A 26,314-nucleotide genomic window follows, 5' to 3' on the forward strand; every position below is an offset into this window, starting at 1 on the left:
GCTGTTCTAGAAAGCCTTGCCTTTTCAGCCTGCTTTCTCAAAGTGGGTGAGGTCAAGGCGCCCATCCCCTGTGTAGCTGTGGAGGTGTCTACGGCTCGCACAGCGCGCTCTCCTCTCCTAGGGCTTCACTCCATCGCTAGGCACTATGGCTCCAGGGCCGGCAGCCACGCACCTTCATCTACCCTAGCCAAGCTGGCAGGACCCACGCCTCACTTTGCTCTACTAATCCTGCCGCCTCCTCTCTCCAGGTGCGAGTCTTGGCCCACGCCAGGCCATCACTCAGACATTCTGCCGGGGTGTGGGAATTGGCCACGCTGAAGACTTTTCGCCCACGGATTGTTTTAAATAAAGTTTTTCTCCAAAAAAAAAAAAAAAGGTGGTAGTGGTGGCGGTGATGGGGGTCCTATCGAGGCCTCACACGATTGACCAATGAACGAAGAGGCAAGTCAGGAAGCCGGAAAGGACTACCGCTGACTGGCTGGCGTAGACGCTTGTTAGGACTGTACCATGCTAGCTCGGAGGAGGCTGATGAACTAAGAAAGGGCAGCGGCTTGTTCTTTTGAATATTTTCGGGATATACGAAGAATTCTTTTCTTAGGAGGTCTCCTTGGATACACTAGAATAGGAAGGCAGACAACAGAAGAGAGCGCGCTCGCCCGCCAGGCTCCCCGGTCCCCATCGGCAAGACACGACGGCCTCCCGGGCGCGCTCCCGCGTCCCTACGTGCTGGCGGCGCCGTGCCCCGGCAGCCAATCAGGAGGCGAGGTCGCCGCGGTCGCCCGCGGTCGCGCGCACGCCGCCGGGCGGCGTCGGGGGCGGGGGGAGCGGGCGGTGGGGGGAGTGGTGAATGGGAGAGTGGACGGGGGCGGGCGCGGCGGCGCGAGCCGCATGAATGAGAAGAACGTGCCCCGCGAGAGACGTCGCCCGCGCCCGCGCCGGGGAGCCAATGGGAACGCCGCGAGGCCCGGTGCCCCGAAGCTGAGGGCCACGGTCGCGCGCCGGCTCGGAGGCGAGCGGCGGCCGTCGGGAGCGCGCGGCGGCGGGGCGGGCGTGGAGCGTGCGGGGGCCGCGCGCTGCCTCTCAGAGGCCAGACGGCAGTGCTGGGAGGCGGCGGCGACGACGGCGGCGGCGGCGGCGGCGGCGACCACGACGGCGGCCGGTGACGGGCACAGCGCCGGGGGTGAGTCCCGGGGACGCTGGCCCCTGCGGAACCGGAAGTGCCGGGCCAGTGAGGTGGGAGGGGAGAGTGACCTCTAGGGAAGGGGGGGACCGCGGAGGGGAGGAGGTTAAGGCCCTCGCCCTCCTCGGGCTCCGTGGGCCCCCGAAACGGACGGCCGCGGAGTCCGGAGAGCCGCGGCCACCGGGGCTCGGAACCGGTTGGTGCCGTGGTGCCGGGCTGCCCGGTTGCGGAGCCGCCGCCCCTTCCGTCCCCGGCCCGCGGTTCTCTCCGGGCCGGCGGGCCCTGCCTGGTTTTCTGGCCCAGGGGTTTGTCAGCTCGGCTGCCGAGTGGGGACCGGGCTTTCGCCGCTCCGTAGCTCAGGCCCCTGGCCCCACACTCGGCTGATACTTATTTTGGTCAAGAGCTTCGTCCAGTGGTTACCTGTTCTTTCTCCCGTCCACCCGCTGCTTCTCCCTACCCCCCCACCGGCCAGGTGCTCCATGTCTCAAGTACTTTGTACTTTTTACAAGTGGGAGCTTAAATGTGTTTGACAGTATTTTATCTGTAAGAGTCTTATTCATAGACAGGTCTAAAGTTCCTCAACCACTTGGCCAAATGAAACCACTGAAATGAGAAGCTAGGAAGTGACTAAAGTTATTAGAAGCAGTCGTAGAATCACATACATGATCCATTGCAGGCCAGTTTTGGCCTCTTGGGTTTGCTTCCTGGTTAATGCCATCTTGTCCAGGGTAATCTGAGGTTTGCATCTCCATCCTTGGATTCCAGTACGTGTCTGCTCTATATCAGACATCTCTTCTGTCTCGTGACAGTGTATAAATTCGCCTAATGTGCGTAAGAATCTCTCGACAGGTGCTTGGGTACCTGCCTCAGCCCGTGATGGCAATACTCTTAAACTTCGGCTGTGGTATTTGCCTCCTAATTTATGTGCCTTCTTCTGTATGGCCTCTCCATTGCAGTAGATTCAAGTCTACGGTACTGTGCTATAATGCTTAGTTATTAGAACAGATAATATGTGTGCTGTCTGTCAGTGGCACTGCTCCTCAGGAACTGCTTGTATTGAACCTTAACTAAAGCCTTCAAACTGCATATCCTAGGTTGTTTGTTTTATAAGATTTTTGTTGTTGTTTAGGGACAGGACCTCTCTACATAGCCTTGGCTGGCCTGGAACTCACTTTGTAGACCAAGCTGGCCTCAAACTCACAGAGGGCTGCCCGCTTTTGCCTCCTAGTGCTGGGATTGAAGGTGTGGGCTACCACACCCGGCTCCGTGTTTGTTTTACACTCCGTATTTTCACTCCGCGGTCCCCCCACCCAGTCAGCGTGTGTCATACACATTCTTGTGCACTTGACTGAGCCCGCTGTGGATCCACAGAGCGTGACTGATGAACCACACTCACCCTTCCGGTTTCGTGCCTTCTCTTTCTGCACCACATCCCTTTGCTGGAACTTGGTGTGCTCTTATTTATACCTAATCCATTATTTTATCTTGTCCCTTCTAATATCTTAACATTTCAGATGACGGTCTCATTGATATCTCATTATGTGGTTCCAAAACTGCATGGCCTTCCATGACTGCTGTACCATGGCAGTAGGCAGTATTAGTCTGTGCGGCTTTTATTGTATAGTGGGATCTGCAGCAGTACAGGGTTCAAACTGATGAACTAACTTTACATAAAATTTAAGTAATGTAATTTTCCTTTGGAGTTTTGAGGAAAACATTTTTTTTTTTTTTTTCGGTTTTTCGAGACAGGGTTTCTCTGTGGTTTTGGAGCCTGTCCTGGAACTAGCTCTTGTAGACCAGGCTGGTCTCGAACTCACAGAGATCCGCCTGCCTCTGCCTCCCAAGTGCTGGGATTAAAGGCGTGCGCCAGCACCGCCCGGCTGAGGAAAACATTTAATAGTACTGTACAGATCAAGAATTTTTCTTGTTCCAGTTAATAATGATACTTAGGCCTAAATTCAGCAAACAGAAATAATCATAAAATCAGGACTAAATAGGATCTGGTTTTTAGGACCATGAGAACTTATTATAATCTTTGGGTTTTCATTTTAATGTTGCTTGCCTGCTTCCCCCCCTCCCCCCTCCTTTTTTTTTTTTTTTTTGTTTTAAACTAAGCTTTACTATGTAGGCCTGGCTGGCTTGGAAGCTATACATACCAGAGTGGTTTGGATACTCAGAGCAATCCACCTGCCTCTGCCTTCTGAGTACTGAGATTAATGGTGTTCACAACCATTCCTTTGCCTTCTGAGTTCTAGATAAGAGAAGAAGTTATAAATCTCAGGACATATTTGGTGTTTTTAATAGCTGCTGTTGGTATCAAGTAGTATAATACTTGAGCAATAGCGCTGCTTCTTTCACTTAAAGTTTTTTTGTTTTATTTTGTTTTGTTTTTCGAGACAGGGTTTCTTTGTAGTTATCAAGCCTGTCCTGAAACTAGCTCTTGTAGACCATGCTGGCCTCGAACTCAAGAGATCCGCCTGCCTCTGCCTCCTGAGTGCTGTGGTTAAAGGCCTGAGCCACCACCGCCTGGCTAAAATTCTGACTTAAGCAAAAATCTTGGTCTGTCGATCCTAAGTTATCATTAGGCATATGGTGTGGTAGAAAGGGTTTATGTCAGCATAACCCTTATGTCTTGGGTTCTGAACCTGGCTACCCAGGTGATTCAGTGGAAATGGCTTCAGGCCTTCTCTAGCCTTCAATTTTACAGAATAGGATAAGGGACTCTGTCACCAGATAATGTGGGTAAAGTGCTTTGAGATCACAGATGAAAGCATCCTGTAGAATTAAGGTGCCGGTGTTGTGTTGTTACTGTGACCAACAGAAATAATTGCTACTCTAATCATACTGGATCATGAGCAGCTTAGTTTGCCTCCTAATAAGCCTGTGTTAGGAGTTAAAAACTAGTGAATTTGGAAGAAAATGCCCAATCCCTTTGTTGCGTTGAGTTTCTCATAGAGAATATTTCGTCTCTTGGTGCGAGATCCTTTCTTACCCAGGACCCATAGATGATTACAAAAGGCCAAAAATTGAACTTCTGCTTATGTGGTGTTGTCGCTAAAAGGCATAAGCATAGAGAGATACAAAAAGGAAATGATAGTTGCTGTCCTATTTTTAAGCTTCCTTTCTTCATTGTGGGAATAAATATTCTCTTTGTCCGAAGAGAAATATCTGTTTTAGTAGTGCCCTTCACTTCTGTGCCCTTGTTTGTTTTTAGACTTTATATTCTTGGTATGCAATGTTACTGCACTTTAGTCAGGAGAGATGGGCTTATAAGAGCCAGTCCTTGGATGACCTTAGGGCAGATAAAACTAGGTTCTCCTTCTTCCAAACAGAGTAGCCCTTAAAAAGGTGAAGGACTCTGAATATATTTTCTTTCCATTTAGAGTTCCTATCCACATACATAGAAGTGAAGTCTTTCTTACAAAAGGCACGTTTTAGTAGTTGTTTGTGGGGCTTTAGCCTTGGGGTTCTTAAGAAATACCATGAAAGAATTTCTTTGATAAAAATATTTGGTTTTCTCCAGGTAAAGCACCATATCCCAGTTAAATTCTGCATCAAGGAAGCCCAAGATTGAAGACAAAGATCAGAGGCACTGACTAACCTGGAAACAGGGACATCTTTGGAACTTTCTCTACAGTAATCTTTCAAACTATCACCAGGTGAAATCGATTTCATGTTACTCTGCTTATTGAAAGAACATGGCTTCAAGGATTTTAAATTTCCTTTTAGTTTTTCATGAACTCTCTGGGAAAAGAAGCCCTTAAAGGGCTTGGGAATAAGAAGAAGAGATTGAAAACGGACAATACCGCTGTCTGTTTTTCTCCCCCTTCAAAGAAAAGGATTTACAAGTCAACCCTGTAACAGCTGTTGTCCAGCTTCGGCCACCAGGAGAGAAGTAAATAAAATACAGTCACCATTGCCAGACAGCGCTGGTGAAGCCAGGTGTGAGAGAGGTGCCGAGGAGACTGCCGAAAGGGACAAGGACTGCAGCGGAAGATCGGCTTTCTTCAAAGCTGAAGGGACCCCAGGTTCCTTCTGGGATTCAAATAGAATCGTAGTGCACGCCTCTTAGGTGGAAGTGTGGTGTTGTGGAGGGGCTCTCGCATCTCCCAGAAGAGCTAAAGCTTCCTGCCCCTTCTTTTTGAAGACCTGCCTCCATCCATGAGCTTCACCTTGATCTGCTTGGCTCTCCATGTTTTCCACCTGCAGCTGTTTGCCCGCATACGGCCTACTGTTTGTCTTCAAGTTTTAAGTTGTACAAGTTGTGCTTCTTAGTCTCCTTTTCTGCTTTATTCTGGGGAGGTGGTTATTGATCATTTGAAATCACCTTTCCCCCTCCCATGTGCTTTCCTTCATTTGAGATTTTTTGACCTTTATTTTTGTTTGGGAGGGGGAAGGGTGATAATTTTGCATTTTTCTGTTTTCCCCAGTTTCTTTCCTCTCTGTTTCCCTCATCCCATTTTCTTGTCTGTTCTGCCGCTGTGTGGGCCTGGGCTATGCGGCAGGGCACATCTTTCATCAGAGCTCCAACATGCCCGCAGAGTCTGGAAAGAGGTTCAAACCCAGCAAGTATGTACCGGTCTCAGCAGCCGCCATATTCCTAGTGGGAGCTACAACACTCTTCTTTGCCTTTACGTGAGTTTTCTCCAGCAGTGGCACATGGGGATGGGAGGGCCATGCCATGGAAAGTGAAGACTGTTGTTTCTTAGTTTCGTAGTTATTCGGAAGGCCAGTACTCTATTGGTGTTTCCTACTTCCCTCTCCTTCCTGTCCTTTGGACTCATAGATGTTTTCATGATTTCCTATCCAGTTCCATCAGAGGTGATTTAAAGTTGGAGGGAAGACGGAAAACACCTTCAGAGAGGCTTGAAGTTTAAATGAGAGAAAGAGAATTGGATTAGACTTAAATCTTTTTTTCCCTTCTTTGTTTTTTTTTTTTTTTTTTTTTTTTTTTGAGTCAGAGTCTCTCTACAGAGCCCTGGCTATCCTAGAACTTGCTAAGTAGAACAAACTGGCCTTGAACTCAAATAGAACCTCCTATCTCTGCCTTTCAAGTGCGGGGATCACCAGGCTGTGCTGACTTAAGTCTTTTCAAATAGTCAGTCATACCTGGGATGTCTGAGCCACATACTAGAGATTGTGGAACCTGAGTACCTCAGAGAGGTTTTTCTTTTTGCTGGCCTGGAGTTCCCTAAGTAGATCAGTTGACTTCAAATTTGTGTTAATATTTCCTCTGCCTCCTGAATTCTGTCTGGGGTTTTAGACTTTTCTTTTAATTTTATTTGTTTGTTTGTTTGTTTGTTTGTTTATTTATTTATTGAGGCTGGCCTTGAACTCCGCCTGGGTGGCCACCGCCGCCTGGCCTGTAGATGTGTTTTTACCATGCTATGCCGTAATTGGTTTTGAGATTTGAGAATTTTGAGACATGATCTTCCTACCTTGGCCTTCTGAGCACTGTGAGAATTGATTTAAGTTATGCTAATGAGATAGTTTTGGTTTATAGTGTAACCAGGATGCTTTCCTCTTTACTTCTAAGAGCTAAGGCCTGGAGACAGGAAAGACTGTGCTTTATTTAGGAAGAAAGAACTAGGAGAGTTGTTTGCATTAGTTTCCACTGAAAGGAGTTGGAGTTTTTGTGCTCATTAGTTCTGATGGGAAAGGTAGTTGGCATTCAAAGACACCTACCTCACTTAGAGCAAATACACTTGTTTTACCGGAAGAGACTGATTTTCCCCTTTTCCTGTCCCCAGTGTGGTAACTGTGGCCACCTAGCCAGTCTATTTTCTGTTAGGAATTTGTAATGAGCCTGTACTAGCCTTCTGAGCTTTATACTATTGAGTCACCTCTTGGAGTGGTCTCTTTTCCTGTGTAACTTGTTTGCTGCTTTTGATTTGTTGAGTAGCAGAAGGAGGGATGCTTCTTTGGTATCAGAACGTGCTCTGATTTTTGCTGTTTTGGTGTAAGCAGACTCAAACCTGTAGCCTACCTTTGTGCTTTAGTAGCAGTTGTGCTGGGTCAGGAGAGGTCTGTGACTGGATCAGGCTCATACCTTTAGGCCTACCTAATGGGAATGCCCGTTTCCCTTTGGGAGTCAAGCTCTTGGAGTAGCTAAAGTATTCAGCGGAGTAAGTGGTTTTTCTCTTTCAAACTGTTGTTGAGATCAGACATGCAGAATCCTTATTTTTAATTTGTTAATCTGGAACCATTGAAGTGCTTGGCTTGTTATACCAGTTTGTCCACAAAGAATTGTCCTGACAGGCATTGTCTTACTGATAGTTGAAGCTATTTAACCTACTTTTTCATCCCTTGGTGCCTGTTGAGTTGGGCCCCTCTTTATTTCATGTTGTCAGCTGCAGCAAAAGTTGTTTGTGGTGCTCCAGAGTCTTGTGCATGGTAGCTGGGTGTTTTGAACACTAAACTCCATCCTTAGCTTGGGGGAAAAGTAGAAGATGTTATTAACTCAATTTGGAATTTCTGTTTCTAAAACAAATGTAAGAAAGCCTTAAATTGTAGATGAGAGCCCCCATCATTAATCTCTACAGAGTAAGTTAATGGGCTCCTGTTTCTCACCAAAGTCTCACATGTTCACCCTGCAGAGTCGAGTCGTAAGCACTCTGTTGATTGTACTTTTATCACCTAACTGGATTTGTTTGTTTTTGGTGCCCTCAGAGGCCAGAAAGGGTGTTGGATACCTAGGAGCCGGAGTTACATAGGTTTATGAGTGCCATGTGGATGATGGGAATCCACAGTTATGGAAGACCAATAGCTTTAATCACTGGGCTGTCTGCATCCCCACCACCTAGCTCTTGCTACCTCTGAAAGTCTTCTCTCTTTTCCATCTGACTCAGGTGTCTCCTCTGTAAGCTCACTTTTGAGCCATTTTGTGTTTTTGTTTTTTTCCTTTTTTTTTTTTTCCAAGACAGGGTTTCGCTGATTTTGGAACCTGTCCTGGAACTAGCTCTTGTAGACCAGGCTGACTTCGAACTCAACAGAGCTCTGCCTGCCTCTGCCTCCCGAGTGCTGGGATTAAAGGTGTGTGCTACCCCTGCCTGTCTGAGGCACCATTCTTAAGAATGGGCTTTTTTGCATTCTCCCTTTGAGATTCGGTTCCTTGGATAGTTTTAAAACTATATGCCATGTGCAAAAGAGTTCATGGCTTCGAATGGAGAGGTAAAGAAGGCTCTTTTTGAGCGCACTTCCGTGGGGTCATAAATCTTTACTTTTCTGTCACCCGCCTGTTCTTTTCACTAGGTTACTAGTGGCTCTTACATCAGTCCGGGTCCCAGGTGATAATTACTCTGGGACCTGGAGGACTGGGAGCAGGAGGAAGAGTTCCTTTCAGCTGGCAGACATAATTAGTGGAGGCATGTAGGCTTCAGCTAATTAGGAACAATTTACCCTCCGTGCTGCTTTGTTAAGTAGGGAAAGCTATGAACAGAAATTACCAGTTAGGTCTGGTCATCAAAGAAATAATGATGCTTTTCTGCCCCAGAGAAGTATGCAAAGAGTAGTTGAGGTTCTACGTAGAGCTGATCCTCTGACTTCATTTGTTCAGAGAGGAGTGGCAAATATCCTGCCTTAATTCATTTCTCTCTTCGCTCTTTGGGTAGGAGAGTATCTGCTTAAGTAAACACACCCTTTCCTGGTTGGGTACTAGAATTTGCATCTAAGATAACGCATCTGGCGTAGTTTAATACTTTTTGTTGTTTGTTTATCGAGACAGGGTTTCTCTGTAACCCTGGCTGTCCTGGAACTCACTCTGTAGACCAGGTTGGCCTCAAACTCAGAGATCCACCTTCCTCTGCCTCCTGAGTGCTGTGACTAAAGGCATATACCACCACTGGCCAGCTGTTTTTGGTGTTTGTTTGTTTGTTTGTTTTCTAAGACAAATCCTCACTACGTTGCCCTGGTTGGTTTGGAACTCATTGTGTAGACTAGGCTGACCTCAGATTTATAGACATCTGCCTGCCTTTGCTTTGAGTATTGGGATTAAAGGTGGGTATCACCATGCCTGGCTTTGTAGGTCAGGAGATTGAGTTTGATACTTTGTTAATGTTTCTGGATCTCGGTTTTTCCTTCTGTCTATAAAGAAGTTGAACTGGAGCAGTTTATTTCTGCCTGGATGGCATCTAACATGGACTTTCAGTACATAAAACAAACAGTAGGAATGCTGTGTTTCAGATGAGACGAATTTAATAAATCCAGCTGCTGGTGCTTCTGTCTTCACCCGTCCCCGGGTGCTGCAGAGCTCCTGGCAGCACTATGGGTATCACTACATTGATCTTCCCTAAAGTGTCCTTTGGTGCAGTCTCAACTTTCTGTTTCTTAAGTTGGGGAGAAGAGGTAGGGGATTTCTGTTTTTGGTAAAATAAAAAGCAGGTTAGAAATCCAGACACTTTCCAGTATCCTATCCATGGCACAGCTCACTGCCTTTTAGTTCCAGCATCAGGTCCCTTCCTACTTTTCTGTCTGCAGATTTAGGCAACCTCTGTGGCTTTTTCTTCTCCTCCCTTTCGTTCCTGTGGAGGTGTCAGCACCTGATTTTAGTGGGAACAGTCTTGTGATCTGCGGAGGCTCATTGAGCAGTGGTTGCTCCTTTCCTTCCCACACGGTTTTCCTCTTCTAGGAGTAAGTGCCCAGGTCCTTACACACATGGCTCAGCTGCTGGAAATCACAGGGTCTAGACGTACAAAAGAGCACAGGTTCTAAGAGATACCTGTGAACCTGTCTGAGGACAAAATGTTTTCCCATGGAATTTTGAAGAAAGCATTCCTTGATGAAATTCTCAGCAGGAAATGGGATGTTCGTTCCAGTCTTCTCATCAAGAAACACTGACGGTCAAGCAGTGAGCTAGGCTTGGGTGGAATGCATGGGCCTTGGCTGTAAGTGTGCTTGACTCTAGTGCCTCAGCTGGGGATGGGATGGTATAAGCTTACAAGTGGAGCTGGAGTGACCGCCGATGACAGTGATGATGGTTTCCCATGTCTTCTGTGTGGTGAATCCTCAGTGCTATACATGCTAGTTCAAGACTCGTAGCAGAGCATGCCATGTGTCTGTCTCAGCCTCCGGGTGGGAAAGAGAACAGCCTGTCCCAAAGACAAAAAGAGCAGAATTTAGCATCTTTACAGGCATTCCCCTTCATTTTCATGTGTGTATTTATGCAACTGAAGCAGCAAGCTTAAGAGTTTCTTGTGAACTGAGACAGGATTAAAATCTACAACCTGACTGGCTTTTTCTTTCTAGGAACTTAGCTTTTTCTTTTGTGTAGTAGAAAGAGCTAGAAAGGCTAGGGAAACAGGATTTCAGGAGTGTGTACATTGAAGCCCCCACTTCCCTTTTTACTTGGCATTGAAAATAGGCATAATGAATGGGTGGGCAGAAGAACCTGTTCTACCTGGGGTGGTTTATGTCTGGGAATCCCATCAGTGAGTCAGCCTTCTGGGCTGCAGCCACTCCCTAAGCTCTGTGCTCTGTGATTATTACTTACAGAGTTCAGGACAAGTCCTGACTTCTCTCCTTAGCTCTGGCTGCACCTCTCTCCATCAAAGGCAGTCGATTCAAACAGACAGTTGTGGTGGTCATCTTGGAATCTGGCATAGTGCTAAGGCAGTGGAAAAGCTTTTTCTCAAGACAAGGAGAATATAGGCTGTGGCTGAAACAGTCTTTGCTCACAGACGGTTGAGTTTGCTCACAGACGGTTGAGGTGGATTGTCTCCAGCTACAGTCCTGGGGCTAGAAGCAGTAGGTCTGTGAGTGTAGAAGATACTGTTCATGAAGGGGAATGATTTGAATGTGTCAGACATGCTGCCAGTGTGGGAACGGTCTTTATTTGGCAGTCCATACACTCAGTTCCACGATTATACATTCACTGAGACGTGCTGTTAGAGATTGAGAGGTGAAGTTTGGCAGGATACAAGGAATTAGGTGATTTGTTTAAGTTGGAAATGAAACTGAAGAAAAGGAGGGATCTAGAAGACCGGGAGTTGAGGTAGGTATGGTGGCGCAGCCTGTAACTCAGGCTGAGCCAGGCAGGGATGCCAAGAGTTGTAAAGTTAGCGTCAAGGTGCATAGTAAGTTCTAGGCTAGAGTAGGCCACACAAAGAGGCCCTCTCTCAAAGAAACAAAAACAGACTGGTGGGCTGGGGAGAAGAGACAGACTCACTGGACTCAGATGAGGGCTGTGGTGGTCGGTTCTAAGGACCTCAGTGCCCTACAGTTAGCTTGTTCTCCTCTAATTATCTTCCAGGCTGGAGGAGTGAAGTGAGTCACCTTTCTCTTCCTCCTCAGGCGGAAACTGAAGGGACAGCTAAGTACCAGGGAGGGGCCCTGACCTGGGTGACTGGTTTTCAGTTTCTCTCTTTCCCTGCAAAGAAACCTAGGTAGGAAATAGGCTTGGCTTTGCAGTAGGGCCTTGACCTGGGCGACTGGTTTTCAGTTTCTCTCCTTTCTTCCTAAGAAACCTAGGAAATAGGCTTTGCAGTAGGGTCCTGCAGGGACTCTTCCTTCTTAAACTCTGCTCCAACTCATGCCAAGATAGGAGAAATCTTTTCTCAACCAAGAGTTCAGAGGAAGAAGCTTTATAGAGGACTTTGCGTGTTAATAGTGTGGGGTTCTGGCTGAAGGGATGTTTTCACCTTGATACCTGTCTCTATTATTTTGGTTTCCAATTCTGTGTAGCCCAATAAAGAGATGTAATGATTTTATTGATGTTTACTACCTGCAAAGCCTGGCACATAAATAGTATTTACTTTAAATTTTTAAATGGATGGCTGAATTTGAAAAACTAGATAGTGGAGAAAAAAAAATGTGTCTCATTGGTTTATTTATGTCTTACTACAAAGCTCACTGCTTCTGAATAGTCTTAGGTCACTACTTACAGTTGTATTTTTAGTTTGAATGGGGACTGACCACCTTTCTTAACTCTTGTGAATTAGTATTCCAGACTTGAATGATGTCTAATATCCTAGGCCTGTCTTTTTCTTCATCAAACTCTTCCTATCTTCTGACTGTCCGGGTAAAAGGGACAAGGACAGATGCTGTCCTGATTCTGGAGATTAAATTCTTGGCCACAAAGCAGATTAGGGTATTTAGTCACTGTCTTGTGGTGCAGGAAGTTCTCTCTGAGCTGAAATGGAAATAAGACCAAGACAGATAAAGTAAGGTTCAGAGCCAAAGTCTGAGCTCCTGGGGCGCCAGCAGAGAAAGGCAGCCCTTCTATTAAGAGTTAGGTCCTGAAAGAACATGAACTCAGACTTACATGAGCACTCCTCTTTTTTCCTTGGTATCTAAAGCACGTCTCTTGATTTGAATGCCACGAATATTAGACATGTATGCCCAGTTTTTTCCCCCTGAAAGAGTTAGGATTTCTTTGATCAGAAGTTCTCTAATTTTTCCTCTCTTGTTCTTTGCTCCATCTTAGATGTCAGAAGTCTAGTTCTTTGTCCTTTATGTTTTAATGGAATGCTTCGCAAATTTGTATGTCATCTTGCATAGAGGCCATAATAATCTAATATTATTTAAATTTTAGCACATGTGCTGCCAAAGTAAACACAGTTTTTGTCTGACCTTGAACTGGCAGTTGTATGTGTTCAGGTGTGCACTAGTGTGCCTGACTTAATTTTTGTGTTCTGATAGACATTTTCATCTGTATTATTATTACTATTATTTTGGTTTTTCAAGACAGGGTTTCTCTGTAACAAGCCTGACTATCCTGGAATTCACTTTGTCGACCAGGCTGGCCTCGAACTTAGAGACCCATCTGCCTCAGCCTCCTGAGTGCTGGAACTAAAGGCATGTGCCACCACACCCAGCATTATATTATATTTTCAATTCTCAACCATTATAATTAGCCTCTAGATAGCTGACAGTGGAGAAACCTAACATAGTTGAGATTGTTCCAAAGTTAACTGAAGATGGATGGGGAGCTAGAGAGGCAGGTGGAATCCACATTCTTTGGGCTATTGTGCAGGTCCAGAAACCGTAGGTTGCTCCAGAGACAAGAGTGTAGCTGATATTTATTTTACAGTCAATCCCTAGTTCTTGTGTCTGGTTTGTAAGGAGATAAGGGTACATTGTAAAGTCTGTCCAGTTCATATTTCTGCTGGTATCAGAGTGTCATTTTCTTTATTGTCTGCAGGTGTCCAGGACTGAGCCTGAATGTGTCACCTGCAGTGCCCATCTACAATGCAATTATGTTCCTCTTCGTGCTGGCCAACTTCAGCATGGCCACCTTTATGGACCCAGGAGTTTTTCCCCGAGGTAAGATCTTCCTGTGTCCTCATGTAAACTCCCTGTTATCGTTAAAAATAGTTATTTGGGTAGATCTTGGGTTGGAGGGTCATAGGATTCTGGGATACTGTTAAGAGGAATATGTATCACACAATATTTAGTCATTTGGTTTACTTTGGGTCAGATCTTTTTAATTTAAAATTTATTTAAAGTATTTTAGTTTGATCATTATTTTTTCTCCTCCCCTAATTCCAAGATGTTCCTCATTTCCCTCCCTACCCAACTTCATGTTCTTTCCCTCTCAGAAACAAACAACAACAACAAAGGAAAATCAATACAAACAAAATTTAACCTAAACAAACCTCACACAAAACAGAATCTGTATTGTGTTGGTCTACTGCTGCTTCTGGACTTGATGCCCAGTGCCACTACATTGGAGAAACTGATTTTTTTTCTTTCTCAGCAGGCATCAATTGGTTTTTATTAATTTATTTATTTACTTAGTTATTTTTCACATACCAGTTCGAGTTTCCCCTCCTTCCTCTTCTGCTCCTTCCCTTTCCCCCACCCCTGCAGGAATCAATTGTACATAGCATCTTTAAAAAAAAACAAAAACAAAAAACAGTCTTTATTATGTACCTGCACCCCAGAAGAGGGCACCAGACAGATCTCATTATGGATAGTTGTGAGCCACCATGTGGTTGTTAGGAATTGAACTCAGAACCTCTGGAAGAACAGTCAGTGCTCTTAACCGCTGAGCCATCTCTCTAGCCCCTGTAAATAGCATCTTGATTAAGGGTGGGACTTTGGTCTGTTTCTTTGATTTTTGTTACTCAGAGCTTGTAGGTTGAGTGATGCTAAGCCCAGTAATAATTACTATGAACTAGACAGTGCTGACAGTGTGGTACAGAGTACAGTGGATACGGGTAAGGTTCTCTTGAGAACACTGGCAGCAGTGCAGTTCTTGTCTAGAGAAGTTAGTGAAGTACTGCTAAGAATGGGTGAGAAGACTTTACCACCCAGAAGCCTGAGGAAGAGGAGGACAGTTTCAGACAGAGGAAGCATACACAGAAGCTTGTGCCCATGGAATGTGATGTCATCAGGTTGGAGGATACAGTATATGGTCAGACCAGAAAAGAAACCCAGAGCCAAATTGTGAAGGACTTCACTTGCTACATGAGGCCTTTGGAAAATGTGCTGCTTCTGATCCCAAGGGGGTCTTTAATTTACAATAAAATAATTCTTTTGAGAGTGTACAGACAGCTCTTGGCTTTGGCCAAAAAGTAGATTCAACAGAATCATTGATGACAGCTTAATGGGGCAGAGCAAAGAGTGAAAAAACCTGCTGCTCCATTGCCCTGGGCATACTTGATCCCGTCTGAGCTCAGAAGCTAAGCGTGGCTAGGCGCATGCAGTACCTAGATAGCAGAGGATACTTCTGTTGTGGTAGTTTCAAGGGTCAGACCTTGGGAGATAAATTTAATGCTGAGTTTTATAAATGGAATGTTAAATAGGCTGTATATTTGCCTTTTTTTTTTTTCCATGCTAGGGATTGAGCCCAGGCCCTGGACAAATCCCAGGCTCTAGACGTAAATGAGTCTGAGATACTCCCCACTACAGTTATCCAGCGGGCAGGAGTTAAATACTGTGCTTTGGGAGTGTGCAGCTGTGGCATGTGAAGTGGTAGGAGTAAGATAATGTAGAGACGTAGAGTGAGGTTAGGAAAGACATGAAGTAAGACCTGGTCAGTTCTGCCATTTTATTGTGGGTAAAGGAGAAAGAGGAGCCATTGAGGAGGGACTGAACAAGGAGGCCGAGAAAAGTGAAAGCTAAGGAGAATTTGTCAGGTAACTGACTTCCTGGTAGTATATAGTGACTCAGAATCTCCCGTTTGGTTACTAAGAATTGATTTTTTAAATAATTACTTCTATTTTTAAACAGGGTCTCACTCTGTAGCCCAGGTAGGCCTTCTGAGTGCTGGAAGTATAGGTGTAAGCCACTGTAATAACCAGCCGAAAAATTGATCTTAACAGTAGCTAAGTAGTGTGTTTATGTATGTTTAAGAAAAGGGTACAGCTGAATTACTGTTGTTTTAAGGCAGTGAATGGAAAATGAGGAAGCAGAGTCAACAAATACTAGATTTCCTCTTTTAAGAAGTAAGCAAAGAAAGCTGAAGATGGTGTCATATTTTAAGAGAAAAGGGCTGGAGAGATGGCTCAGAGGTTAAGAGCATTGCCTGCTCTTCCAAAGGTCCTGAGTTCAATTCCCAGCAACCACATGGTGGCTCACCACCATCTGTAATGAGGTCTGGTGCTCTCTTCTGGCCTGCAGACATACACAGACATAATATTGTATACATTACAAATAAATAAATAAATATTAAGAAAAAAGCAAACTTTTTATAAGACAAAAGACTACCATGTGGGTAGCACAAGGAAATAGAGCCAGAGAAGAGCGGGAAAAGCTGGAAGCATACTTTCCAGGTCACGTCGGAAGTCTCGTGGAGGGAGGACTAAAACAAGAACTGTCATGATCAAGTTCATGAGCAAGAAAGACCATGAGCTGACAAAAATTGTTACTAATGACATCGGATTTTCCTCACAAGTGCAAATTATTTTTCCAAGTGGTCTTGGGTTAGCAAGTGAGATGCGGTTTTCCTGAACTCGCTGTGCTCTGAAAGCTTGCCTCAGTGTTACTGATCATTTTTAGATTTTTGTGGGAGAAGGCACTTTGAGTCTCCAAAACCAAAGAAGGATGTTTTTATTGAGTCATTAGTGTTCGTTTGTCAGATATTCAGTGGCCTGCTATACAGAAAGCTCCGATGACCATATGTGATAATCCTCTCCTCCCTCTTTCTGAGACAGGGTTTCTTTGTATAGCCCTGGCTGTACTTGAACTTCCTCTATAGAGGAGGTCTGCTTCTGCCTTCCAAGTGCTAGGATTAAAGGCTTGTGCCACCAATGCCCAGCTCAGAGAGAACTCTTACATTTTGGCGTATTCCCTTTATTTTAAAAGTTTTTTGTTTTGTTTTCCTATATTGCTGAGGATCAAACCCAGGGACTTGCACATGTTAGGCAACAACTGTATCACAGAGCTACATCCTTGAAGATTTTGCATATGAGCTTGGCATGATTGTATACCTTTAATCCCAGCTCTTGGGAGGCAGAGGCAGGCAGATTCCTATAGTTTCAGCCCCAGGGCTGTGTAGTGAGACCATATGTCAAACAAACTCCAAACTGTGTGTGTGTGTTTGTGTGTGTCTGCATGTTTGTTTATATATAGCATGTATCTACCAAAATGTCTTTCCATTCTGAGAATTGAGCCCAATACCTTGTGCATGGTGCACAAGAAACTACTTGCTTTGGGCTGGCCTTGAACTCAGAGATCCACCTGCCTGTCTCCCAAGTGCTGGGATTAAAGGAATGAGCCACGGTGCATGGCAAAATTTTTTAATAAAGAAGAATGTTTTTTCTTGCTAATCCTGATATTATAGAAAACCTTTTGCTCTTAACCATGCAGTATGTGAACTGTGGATTTACAAAATATGACATTCTATCTAGGTACTTAAGAAGTTAGGCTAGGGGGCTGGAGAGATGGCTCAGCGGTTAAGAGCATTGCCTGCTCTTCCAAAGGTCCTGAGTTCAATTCTCAGCAACCACATGGTGGCTCACAACCATCTGTAATGGGGTCTGGTGCCCTCTTCTGGCCTGCAGGCATACACACAGACAGAATATTGTATACATAATAAATAAATATTAAAAAAAAAGTTAGGCTAGAGAAGTCGCTCAGTGGTTTTAAGTCTGCTCTGGCAGAGACCCTGACTGATCCCAGCACCCACAGCCCACAGTTGTCCATGACTCTAGCACCAAGGCTCTAATAACACCCTTGTCTGGCACATGCACACACACAATAAGTCTTAAGGAGTTATGTTTTAAACATCCTTATGTTCTTAATACTTAATAGTTTGGGCACAGTTGTTTTTAAGTTGATTTTTCCCTCTTTTCAAGCTGAAGAGGATGAAGACAAAGAAGATGATTTCCGAGCTCCTCTTTACAAAACGGTGGAGATCAAGGGCATCCAGGTGCGCATGAAATGGTGTGCCACCTGCCGCTTCTACCGCCCTCCTAGATGTTCCCACTGCAGTGTCTGTGACAACTGTGTGGAGGTAAGACCACCTGCTGTAGAATTATGTACAATGTTCTGCCTGTATGCATGCCTGCAGGCCAGAGAGGGCACCAGCTCTTATTACTGATGGTTGGGAGCTACCATGTGGTTGCTGGGAATTAACTCAGAACCTCTGGAAGAGCAGCCAGTGCTCTTAACCTCTGAGCCATCTGTCCAGTCCCTCTTTTTTTAAATTAAAATTTCTATTATTTATGTGTATGGGTATTTTTGCTTGAATGCATGTCTGTGTACTACGGTGCATATTGGAGACCAGAAGAGGATGTCAGAACCATGGAAATGGAGTTATAGAAAAGCTGTGAGCCTTTATGTGGGGAATTGAGCCTGGGTCCTCTGGAAGATCCCTCCAGCTTTCTTCTTTAAAAAGATTGGTTCTTGTGTATATGTGTACCTGGTGCCTGAGGAGGTGGCATTAGATCCTGAGGAACTAGAGTAAATGGATTTTTTTCTTTGGGTTCCCAGCTTACGAAAAACAACAGAGAGACTTACTTGACCTTAGTTTAGGCTTGTTTCTAACTAGCTCATAACTAAAATTAATACATTTCTATTCATCCATGTGCTGCCACATGGCTCTTAACCTCTCCTGAATGTCATGCTTCTCTGTGTCCAACTGGCTACTCTCCAACTCTCCCTTTCTTCCCAGAGCTCTCTCTGTCCCCAGAAGTTCTGCCTGTACCTCCTGTCTAGCTATTGGCCATTTAGTTTTTTTTTTTCCTTTTAAACCAATCACAATTATATATCTTTACACAGTGTAATCAATTATCTCACAAAACACTAGCGTTATTGATGGTTGATTGTGAGCCATATTTGGGTGCTAGGACCCAAACCCAGGTCCTACAAGAGCAGTAGTGCTTTTAACTGGGCCATCATTGGACCCCTTGGAGCACATTATTTTGCCTACAAAGATTTACTTATTTATATATTTATTTGTTTGTTTATTTGAGACAGGGTTTCTCTGTAGCTTTGGAGCCTGTGCTGGCCACAAACTTGCGGCAGTCTTCCTGTGTCCCAAGTACTGGAGTTGTAGACTTATGGCACCGTGCCAAACAATTTGTTGATCAATTTGGGTTCTGGCCAACCTCTGGAAGGACTCTTTCAGTTAACAGAGCAAGAGGAAATGCTTGCTTTATTTTTTTATTTGTCTGGGTTTTTGAGACAGGGTTTTTCTGTGTAGCTCTGGCTGTCCTGGAACTCACTCTGTAGATAAGGCTGGCCTTAAACTCAAAAAGATCTGCCTGCCACTGCCTCCTGAGCGCTGGAATTAAAGGCATGTGCTGCGATCACCTGACTTTAAATTTAATCTTTTAAAACTAAATTTTTGTGACTAAGTGGTGAATATGAATACAAAAAGTAAAGCTTAAGTTCTGTTATTTTGTTCCTGTTTTCAGCAGAAGGAATCTAATGCTTTCTTGTCGAGTGTGTGTGTGTGTGTCTGGAGTACACATGAAGGTCAGAGGACAACTTGCAGGGATTGATTGTCTTGTTCTGTCATGTGAGTCTCAGGGATTGACCCAGGTTATTGCTATGTTTTTAAGGACACCTTTTATTCTGTCTCTTTTTTGCTCCTAGGAATTTGATCATCACTGCCCCTGGGTGAACAACTGTATTGGTCGTAGGAACTACAGATACTTCTTCCTTTTCCTCCTTTCCCTGACAGCCCACATAATGGGTGTGTTTGGCTTTGGCCTCCTTTATGTCCTCTATCACATAGAGGAACTCTCAGGGGTCCGCACCGCTGTCACGTATCCTTGGCGGCCTTTGGCCTGTGGGATGGGGCTGGGAGGGCAAGTTGAGTCCTTGAGTCAAGAAATTTAAAGGGGAAGTGGTTGTACTAGAACTGGGGAAAATAAGGTAATATTGCCCTGTTTTCCTTGACTACTTGGAATCAGAATGGCAGTGATGTGTGTGGCTGGCTTGTTTTTCATCCCTGTAGCTGGCCTCACAGGATTTCATGTGGTGCTGGTGGCTAGGGGACGAACAACGAATGAACAGGTACTAGGAGAACTGGGAGGAGACTGAGAGCCTAGTGCTTACTTAGATAAACAGAACCTCAGTGAATAGTTATGTAGAGTGGTGAAGTGGGCCTAGGTCCTCAGTAAGTAGAATTAAAGGTGGTGATGGTGCTGCACCTTTGGAATCTTATTTAGGAGGCTGAGGCAGGAGGATCTCCTTGAGTTCGAGGCCAGCCTGGTCTACAAGAGCTAGTTCCAGGACAGGTTCCAAAGCTACAGAGAAACCCTGTCTCAAAAAAAACCAAAAAGGAAAAAAAAAGAAAAAAGAAAAAAAGGAATGGCTTTGTTATCATTCTTTTTAACAAATATTTAGTCTGTGACTTTATAGAAACTAGTTGGCACAGGCTTTAGTGCTATGATGGAAAGATAAATTAGTGTATATAAGTGTACATAGGCTATATGCAAATACTGTGCCAGTTGATGTAAAGGAATCTGGATTATATTAGTCAATATTCAGAAAATTACTTAAACCCATCTTAATACAGGAATCTGATGTTGAAGATTGATTTTCATAAGGTATACTTAGAATTTTAACTGAGAACCTCCAACTCTATAATCCCTGTGTTTTTGTTTTCTGAGACAGGGTTTCTCTTTTAACAGTCCTGGATGTCCTAAAATTCACTTTGTAGACCAGGCTGGCCTCAAACTCACAGAGATCCATTTGCCTCTGCCTCCTGAGGATAAAAGGTGTGCGCCATCACTACCTGGTGAATCCTTGTTCTTAATTTTTACAAGTGTCACTTTTGTACCTGAAAGAATGGCTGCACAGCCAGGTGGTGGTGCACGGGAAGCAGCCTGGTCTACAAGAGCAAGTTCTAGAACAGGCTCCACAGCTACATAAAGAAACCCGGTCTTGAGGTGGTGGCGCACGCCTTTAATCCCAGCACGGCAGAGGCAGGCGGATCTCTGTGAGTTCGAGACCAGCCTGGTCTGCAAGAGCTAGTTCCAGGACAGGCTCCAAAGCCATAGAGAAACCCTGTCTCGAAAAATCAAAAAAAAAAAAAAAAAAAAAAAAAAAGAAAGAAAGAAACCCTGTCTTGAAAAACATGCAAGCAAGCAAACAAAAAGAATGGCTGCACAGTCATTTGCCTTTCGGCATAGTCTGACCTGGTTCTTTCTATTTCCTAGGTTACAGGTAAATTCCGGGGAGGTGTGAATCCCTTCACCAATGGCTGCTGTAACAATGTTAGCCGTGTCCTCTGCAGCTCTCCAGCACCCAGGTACACCTTTGTCTTCCTTGGCTTGTCCTGAGTAAGAGAAGTCTGATGGAAAATGTCTTTTAGAAAGGGCTTTGCTCTTAGAATGGTGAGTGGTACAAGGATGAGACATGCTGATCTTTTGGTGAACTTTTGAATTCAGCTGATACTGTGTAGGTATGGCTCATTGCCTTTGAGAATTGAGGATGCATAAAATTTAACTGTAGTGCTCGATATCTGCTTATAAAGGCCTCTTCTTGCTGAAGATGTGCACCAAATCCAATTGCTAACTTTACACTAGACTGCTACTGAAGATTAAACTGAGGGTCTTACTGTGTATTCAGAAAGCTTCCTTCATACTTTGTATGCAAGTAGAAATTTTGAATGAAATAGTAAATGAAAGCCTTCTCACTCTTGCTACACAGGTATCTGGGGAGACCAAAGAAAGAGAAGACAATTGTAATCAGACCTCCTTTCCTTCGACCAGAAGTCTCAGATGGGCAGATCACTGTGAAGATCATGGATAATGGCATCCAGGGAGAGCTGAGGAGGACTAAGGTGAGAACAGGGAAGTAAAGCTAGGTAAACCATGGCAAACGAGATAGAAACTTGAATTGAGTATGCATCTTTGTGTTAAAGTCACTTAAATATAGATCTTTTCTCCATTAGATTTCAAGTTCAGGGGGCTGGAGAGATGGCTCAGTGGTTAAGAGCATTGTCTGCTCTTCCAAAGGTCCTGAGTTCAATTCCCAGCAACCACATGGTGGCTCACAACCATCTGTAAAGAGGTCTGGTGCCCTGTTCTGGCCTGCAGACATGCACACAGACAGAATATTGTATACATAATAAAAAAAAAAAAAGAATAGATTTCAAGTTCAGTGACAGACACTGAGTCTATTTCTTTGCGTGTCTTCATAAGACATAACATCTTTAGATGATAGATGCCCAACTCTTTGTCCTTTTTATCCCCAAACTGACTCTAACTGGTTCTCCAGTAGTTTTCTTATGCCGACTTAATGTTACCTTACTGTGGTTTCTCAGTCTGATTTCCCTCCCTTCCTTTAAAGTCTAAGGGAAGCCTAGAGGTAACAGAGAGTCAGTCTGCTGACGCGGAGCCTCCACCTCCTCCTAAGCCGGACCTGAGCCGATACACCGGGCTGCGAACGCACCTTGGCCTGGCTACTAATGAGGGTAAGGGTTGCTTTGGTGTGTGAGACAGACAAGTTACCACGTAAGCTGTAGAAAAGATAAGCAAGGGCCGGGAGGTAATGCTTGAATTAGGGCTTACAGCACCCAGCAAATGGAGCTTTCTTTGAGTAGCTAAAAGGAGTGCTGCCCGTTAGTAATATACAGTGATTTGGACGGACTTTCCAGAGAATTACTTTTTACAATTTTATATTGTGTATGTGTATGGTGTGTGTTGCGGGAGGGTGTTAGGTAGAACAAAAGATAAGCTCCAGTAGCTGGTTCCTTCCTTCCACTATGAATTCTGGGGATTCAAATTCAGGTTATCAGGCTTTTGTAGCAAGTTTTACTTGCTGTGAGTTTGCCTGAATCACAATTTCTTAGTACATTTGGTGCATTTGCTCGCCACAAAGTATAAAGATCCTTGGTCTTTAAAAAATATTCTCCCTTCCCCCCGGGGTGGGGGGGGTGGGGGGGGGGTGGCGCACGCCTTTAATACCAGCTCTCAGGAGGCAGAAACAGGTGGATCTCTGAGTTCAAGCCCAGCCTGATTACAGAATGAGTTCCAGGGTAGCCAGGGCTACACTGAGAAACCCTGTCTCCAAAAACAAAACAAACAAACAAAAAGAAAAACTAAACAGAAAGAAAGAAAAAAAGAAAGGACTTTGTAGACCAGACTGTTGCTGATCTCACAGGAGTCTGCCTTCCTCTGTCTTCTGAGTGCTGGGATTAAAGATGTACACTACCACACCTAGCCTTACCATTACTTTTTTATGTGTATGTGGGTGTTTAGCCTGCGTGTGTATCTCTGCTCACCACTTGATACACCACTTGTGTATCCAAAGACCAGGTCCAGCTGAGTCTTGAGACTTAATCAGCAAAGTCTTGTTTCCTAGACTTTGCTTTTATTGGGTATACTTGATTCTGCTGTGCCCTTTTCCTCTACTTTGAGAAACTCCATGACAGTTGCTCTGGGTTTCCCGTGTAGATAGCAGTCTCCTGGGCAAGGACAGCCCCCCTACACCCACCATGTACAAGTACCGACCAGGTTACAGCAGCAGCAGCACGTCAGCCGCCATGCCTCACTCCTCCAGCGCCAAGGTACTGTGTACTCTGAGAAGTGGGGCCATAACCTTTCTTGAGGAAAGGAATAAAAATCAAGGGCATCTTACTGATTATTGGCATTAATGGAATTGAATTTCCTTGATGTATTCTTCATCAAAAAAGGAGCAATGACAAATACTAGATAAAAACACTAATTAATGGGCACTGAAGAGATGGCTCAGAGGCTAAGGGCACTGGCTGCTCTTCTAGAGGTCCTGAGTTCAATTGCCAGCAACCACATGGTGGCCCACAATCATCAGTAATGAGATCTGGTGCCCTCTTCTGGCCTGCAGACTTAGGTGCAGACAGAGCACTTGTATTTAAAAAATAAAAACAAAAACACTAGTGTCAAATCTGATTTTAGAAACCAAGTTACTTAGTCTCTATAAGCCTCATTTCCAGTATCTTAAAATGAGGCATTTGTTCCCAGCCTTATGACGTCCATGTTTGAAGTGTGCCGCTGGCATGTAATTCTCTTCTTCAGTGTCTCTTTGGGTTCAGGTGTCTGGCAGCTGTCAAAAGGAACGCTAAGACTATTTTACTCTTTTTCTACAGTTGAGTCGTGGAGACAGCTTGAAGGAACCAACCTCAATTGCAGATAGTAGCCGCCATCCTAGCTACCGCTCAGAGCCCAGCTTGGAGCCAGAGAGCTTCCGGTCTCCCACTTTTGGAAAAAGCTTTCATTTTGATCCGTTGTCCAGTGGCTCACGATCTTCCAGCCTCAAGTCAGCCCAGGGCACGGGCTTTGAGCTGGGCCAGCTGCAGTCCATTCGTTCAGAGGGTACCACTTCCACCTCCTATAAGAGCCTGGCCAATCAGACACGCAATGGAAGTCTCTCCTATGACAGTCTGCTCACTCCTTCAGACAGCCCTGATTTTGAGTCAGTACAGGCAGGGCCTGAGCCAGACCCGCCTTTAGGCTACACCTCTCCCTTCCTGTCAGCCCGGCTGGCCCAGCAGCGGGAAGCCGAGAGGCACCCACGTTTGGTGCCAACCGGCCCACCACACCGAGAGCCCTCGCCAGTCCGATATGACAATCTGTCTCGCCACATCGTGGCCTCCCTCCAGGAACGAGAGAAGCTGCTACGACAGTCACCTCCACTTGCAGGCCGTGAGGAAGAGCCAGGCTTGGGAGACTCAGGCATTCAGTCAACACCAGGCTCAGGCCATGCCCCTCGTACTAGTTCCTCTTCAGATGATTCAAAGAGGTCACCCTTGAGCAAGACTCCACTGGGACGCCCAGCTGTCCCCCGTTTCGGCAAACCAGATGGGCTAAGGGGCCGGGGAGTAGGGTCCCCTGAACCAGGCCCAACTGCTCCCTACCCAGGCCGATCAATGTCTTATAGCAGCCAAAAAGCCCCATCTGGTGTCTCTGAGACAGAGGAAGTGGCATTGCAGCCATTACTGACACCCAAGTAAGTATGTCTTTTCCTCCCTCATCGATGTCAATCTGGTTGTACATGATTCTAGTGGAGGTGGAGCCTGGGGACCCTGAGAACTCTTTCATAATTTGATAGCCTTATGGACAACTCTTTAGAAAGACTGAAGATTGATAATATTCCCTTAATACTATCTTCCTGAGAGTTATTTGCCAGAATAAGTATATGAGAACTGAGGTTAGAAATAAATGGGGAAAAAAAGAGAATCTGTCTTATTTTAAGCATGTCAATAAAGTCAAAGGGACTGGATTGTTTAGGTAAGGAGATACACAGAAAAGATTCCCCCTCCATATTAGACCCTTTTTGTGTATGATTGTATTGTATATGCACTGTGCATCTTTTCCTGACGTCTGTTTTTTCTTTTTCCCCCAGAGATGAAGTACAGCTCAAGACCACCTACATCAAATCCAATGGACAGCCCAAGAGTATAGGCTCAGCTTCCCCTGGCCCAGGCCAGCCTACTCTCAGTAGTCCCACAAGGGGAGGAGTCAAGAAGGTGTCAGGGGTGGGTGGTACCACTTATGAGATTTCTGTGTGAATCTTGGCGCCTCCCCTCCCCCACGCCTCTGCACCTACACCAAAGGGCCTCAGGTGGCCACCTTACTTCCCTCAAGGGGCTCCCCTACTTTGCATGGACATTTTTAAACCACCGATTCCAAGAGGATGAGGCTTGTTTTACAAAATGCCATGGGGTTGAGGAGAGTTGGGGCCCTGAGACAGGGGTGGCACCCCCTCCCCCTTTTGATCTTTTAAGACCTTCCTTCCCTTTGATCCCTGGACCAGACTCAGTGGACATTTGTGCAATTGCTCGCCCTGGAGGGAACCAGATCATTTTTAAACCAGAAATAATTTTTTTTATTATTGTTACGGATTCTATTTTTTTCCTCTTCTCCGTTACCAGGTGTGTGTGTACATATATATATATTATAAATATCAAAGAAATTATATATCTATCCTGGGATGGGAAAACAAGGGAGGGATATATAGATATATATATATATAAGGAGGGGGATTTTATTCTTCCCTTTCCTTAGACCAGCAGGAAAAGAGACAGTACTGTCTTCCTTTTCCCCATGGTTCCCTCTCTTTTGTCCCAGTTATCAACTAAGGAAATAGCACCCTCTGCTGGTGCTAAGTGATTGGGAAAGAAACCTCAGTTAAGTCTGGGGTTCTTGGGTCAGAAAAAGGAACTTGCAGAGTTTCCTAGGCTCACTGACATCTAGTTTCCCCAGGAAAGGGGTCACAGTTCCACGATGGTGGTGGGAGATCAGGAAAAGAGCTTGGCCTAGTTTACAAAAATATCAGGCAATCTCCCTCCTCCCCATTCTTGGGAGACAGGGATTGTGGTTGGCTTAGTGAGCCCATTCAATGCTTCCCTATAACTTAGTTAAAATGATCTTCAAACCCAAGGCCAGAAGAGAAGAATCCAAAAAGCAATATTTTTCATCATATGCCAAAAATGGGATAGAGAGAAGGAGTGGCAGGCCCTAGGCCCCTCCGGTTGTCCCCTGGGGTTTACCCCTTAGCCCACCTCAATATGGTGCTGGGTAGAGGGGGTAGCTGGGGTCTAACCTTTAACAGGGAAGAGCCCAGCCTCTATACAGAGACCCTATAATTTTTTTATTCTGATTAGCCATTTTAAACCAACAAGGAATAAAATAAATCCTGATCTAACCAGCTCCCCCTGACTTGTGTTTTATCTGGCTAAGGCAAGGTGAATGATCTTGTGGGAAGTCAAAAGAGAAGCCCCATTCTCTGGTCTGCTTTTATTCTGGCTAACAAATTAAC

General features: G+C 45.0%; 1 protein-coding gene across 2 annotated transcripts; it reads left to right on the forward strand.

Annotated features, from left to right (window-relative positions):
* Window positions 1–1,034: 1,034 nt before the first annotated feature.
* Window positions 1,035–26,205, forward strand: Zdhhc5 (zinc finger DHHC-type palmitoyltransferase 5). Of its 2 annotated transcripts, XM_050119699.1 has the most exons (12): window positions 1,035–1,180; window positions 4,704–5,815; window positions 13,317–13,438; window positions 17,416–17,573; window positions 19,160–19,332; window positions 19,480–19,582; window positions 20,731–20,822; window positions 21,224–21,356; window positions 21,866–21,989; window positions 22,972–23,084; window positions 23,643–24,502; window positions 24,899–26,205. In XM_050119699.1, the coding sequence occupies exons 2-12, from the start codon at window positions 5,712–5,714 to the stop codon at window positions 25,062–25,064; spliced, it is 2,148 nt and encodes a 715-aa protein (XP_049975656.1). In that variant the 5' UTR covers window positions 1,035–1,180; window positions 4,704–5,711; the 3' UTR covers window positions 25,065–26,205. The 2 variants fall into 2 exon arrangements, with proteins under 2 accessions (XP_049975656.1, XP_049975661.1); XM_050119704.1 differs by lacking the exon at window positions 4,704–5,815 and having other exon boundaries at window positions 1,058–1,180.
* The last annotated feature ends 109 nt before the right edge of the window (window positions 26,206–26,314 follow it).

The sequence above is a fragment of the Alexandromys fortis genome, unplaced genomic scaffold, assembly GCF_014885135.2.
Source record: "Alexandromys fortis isolate MF-2015 unplaced genomic scaffold, M_Fortis_MF-2015_v1.1 scaffold_8_1_9099942, whole genome shotgun sequence".
NCBI classification, from domain to species: domain Eukaryota; kingdom Metazoa; phylum Chordata; class Mammalia; order Rodentia; family Cricetidae; genus Alexandromys; species Alexandromys fortis.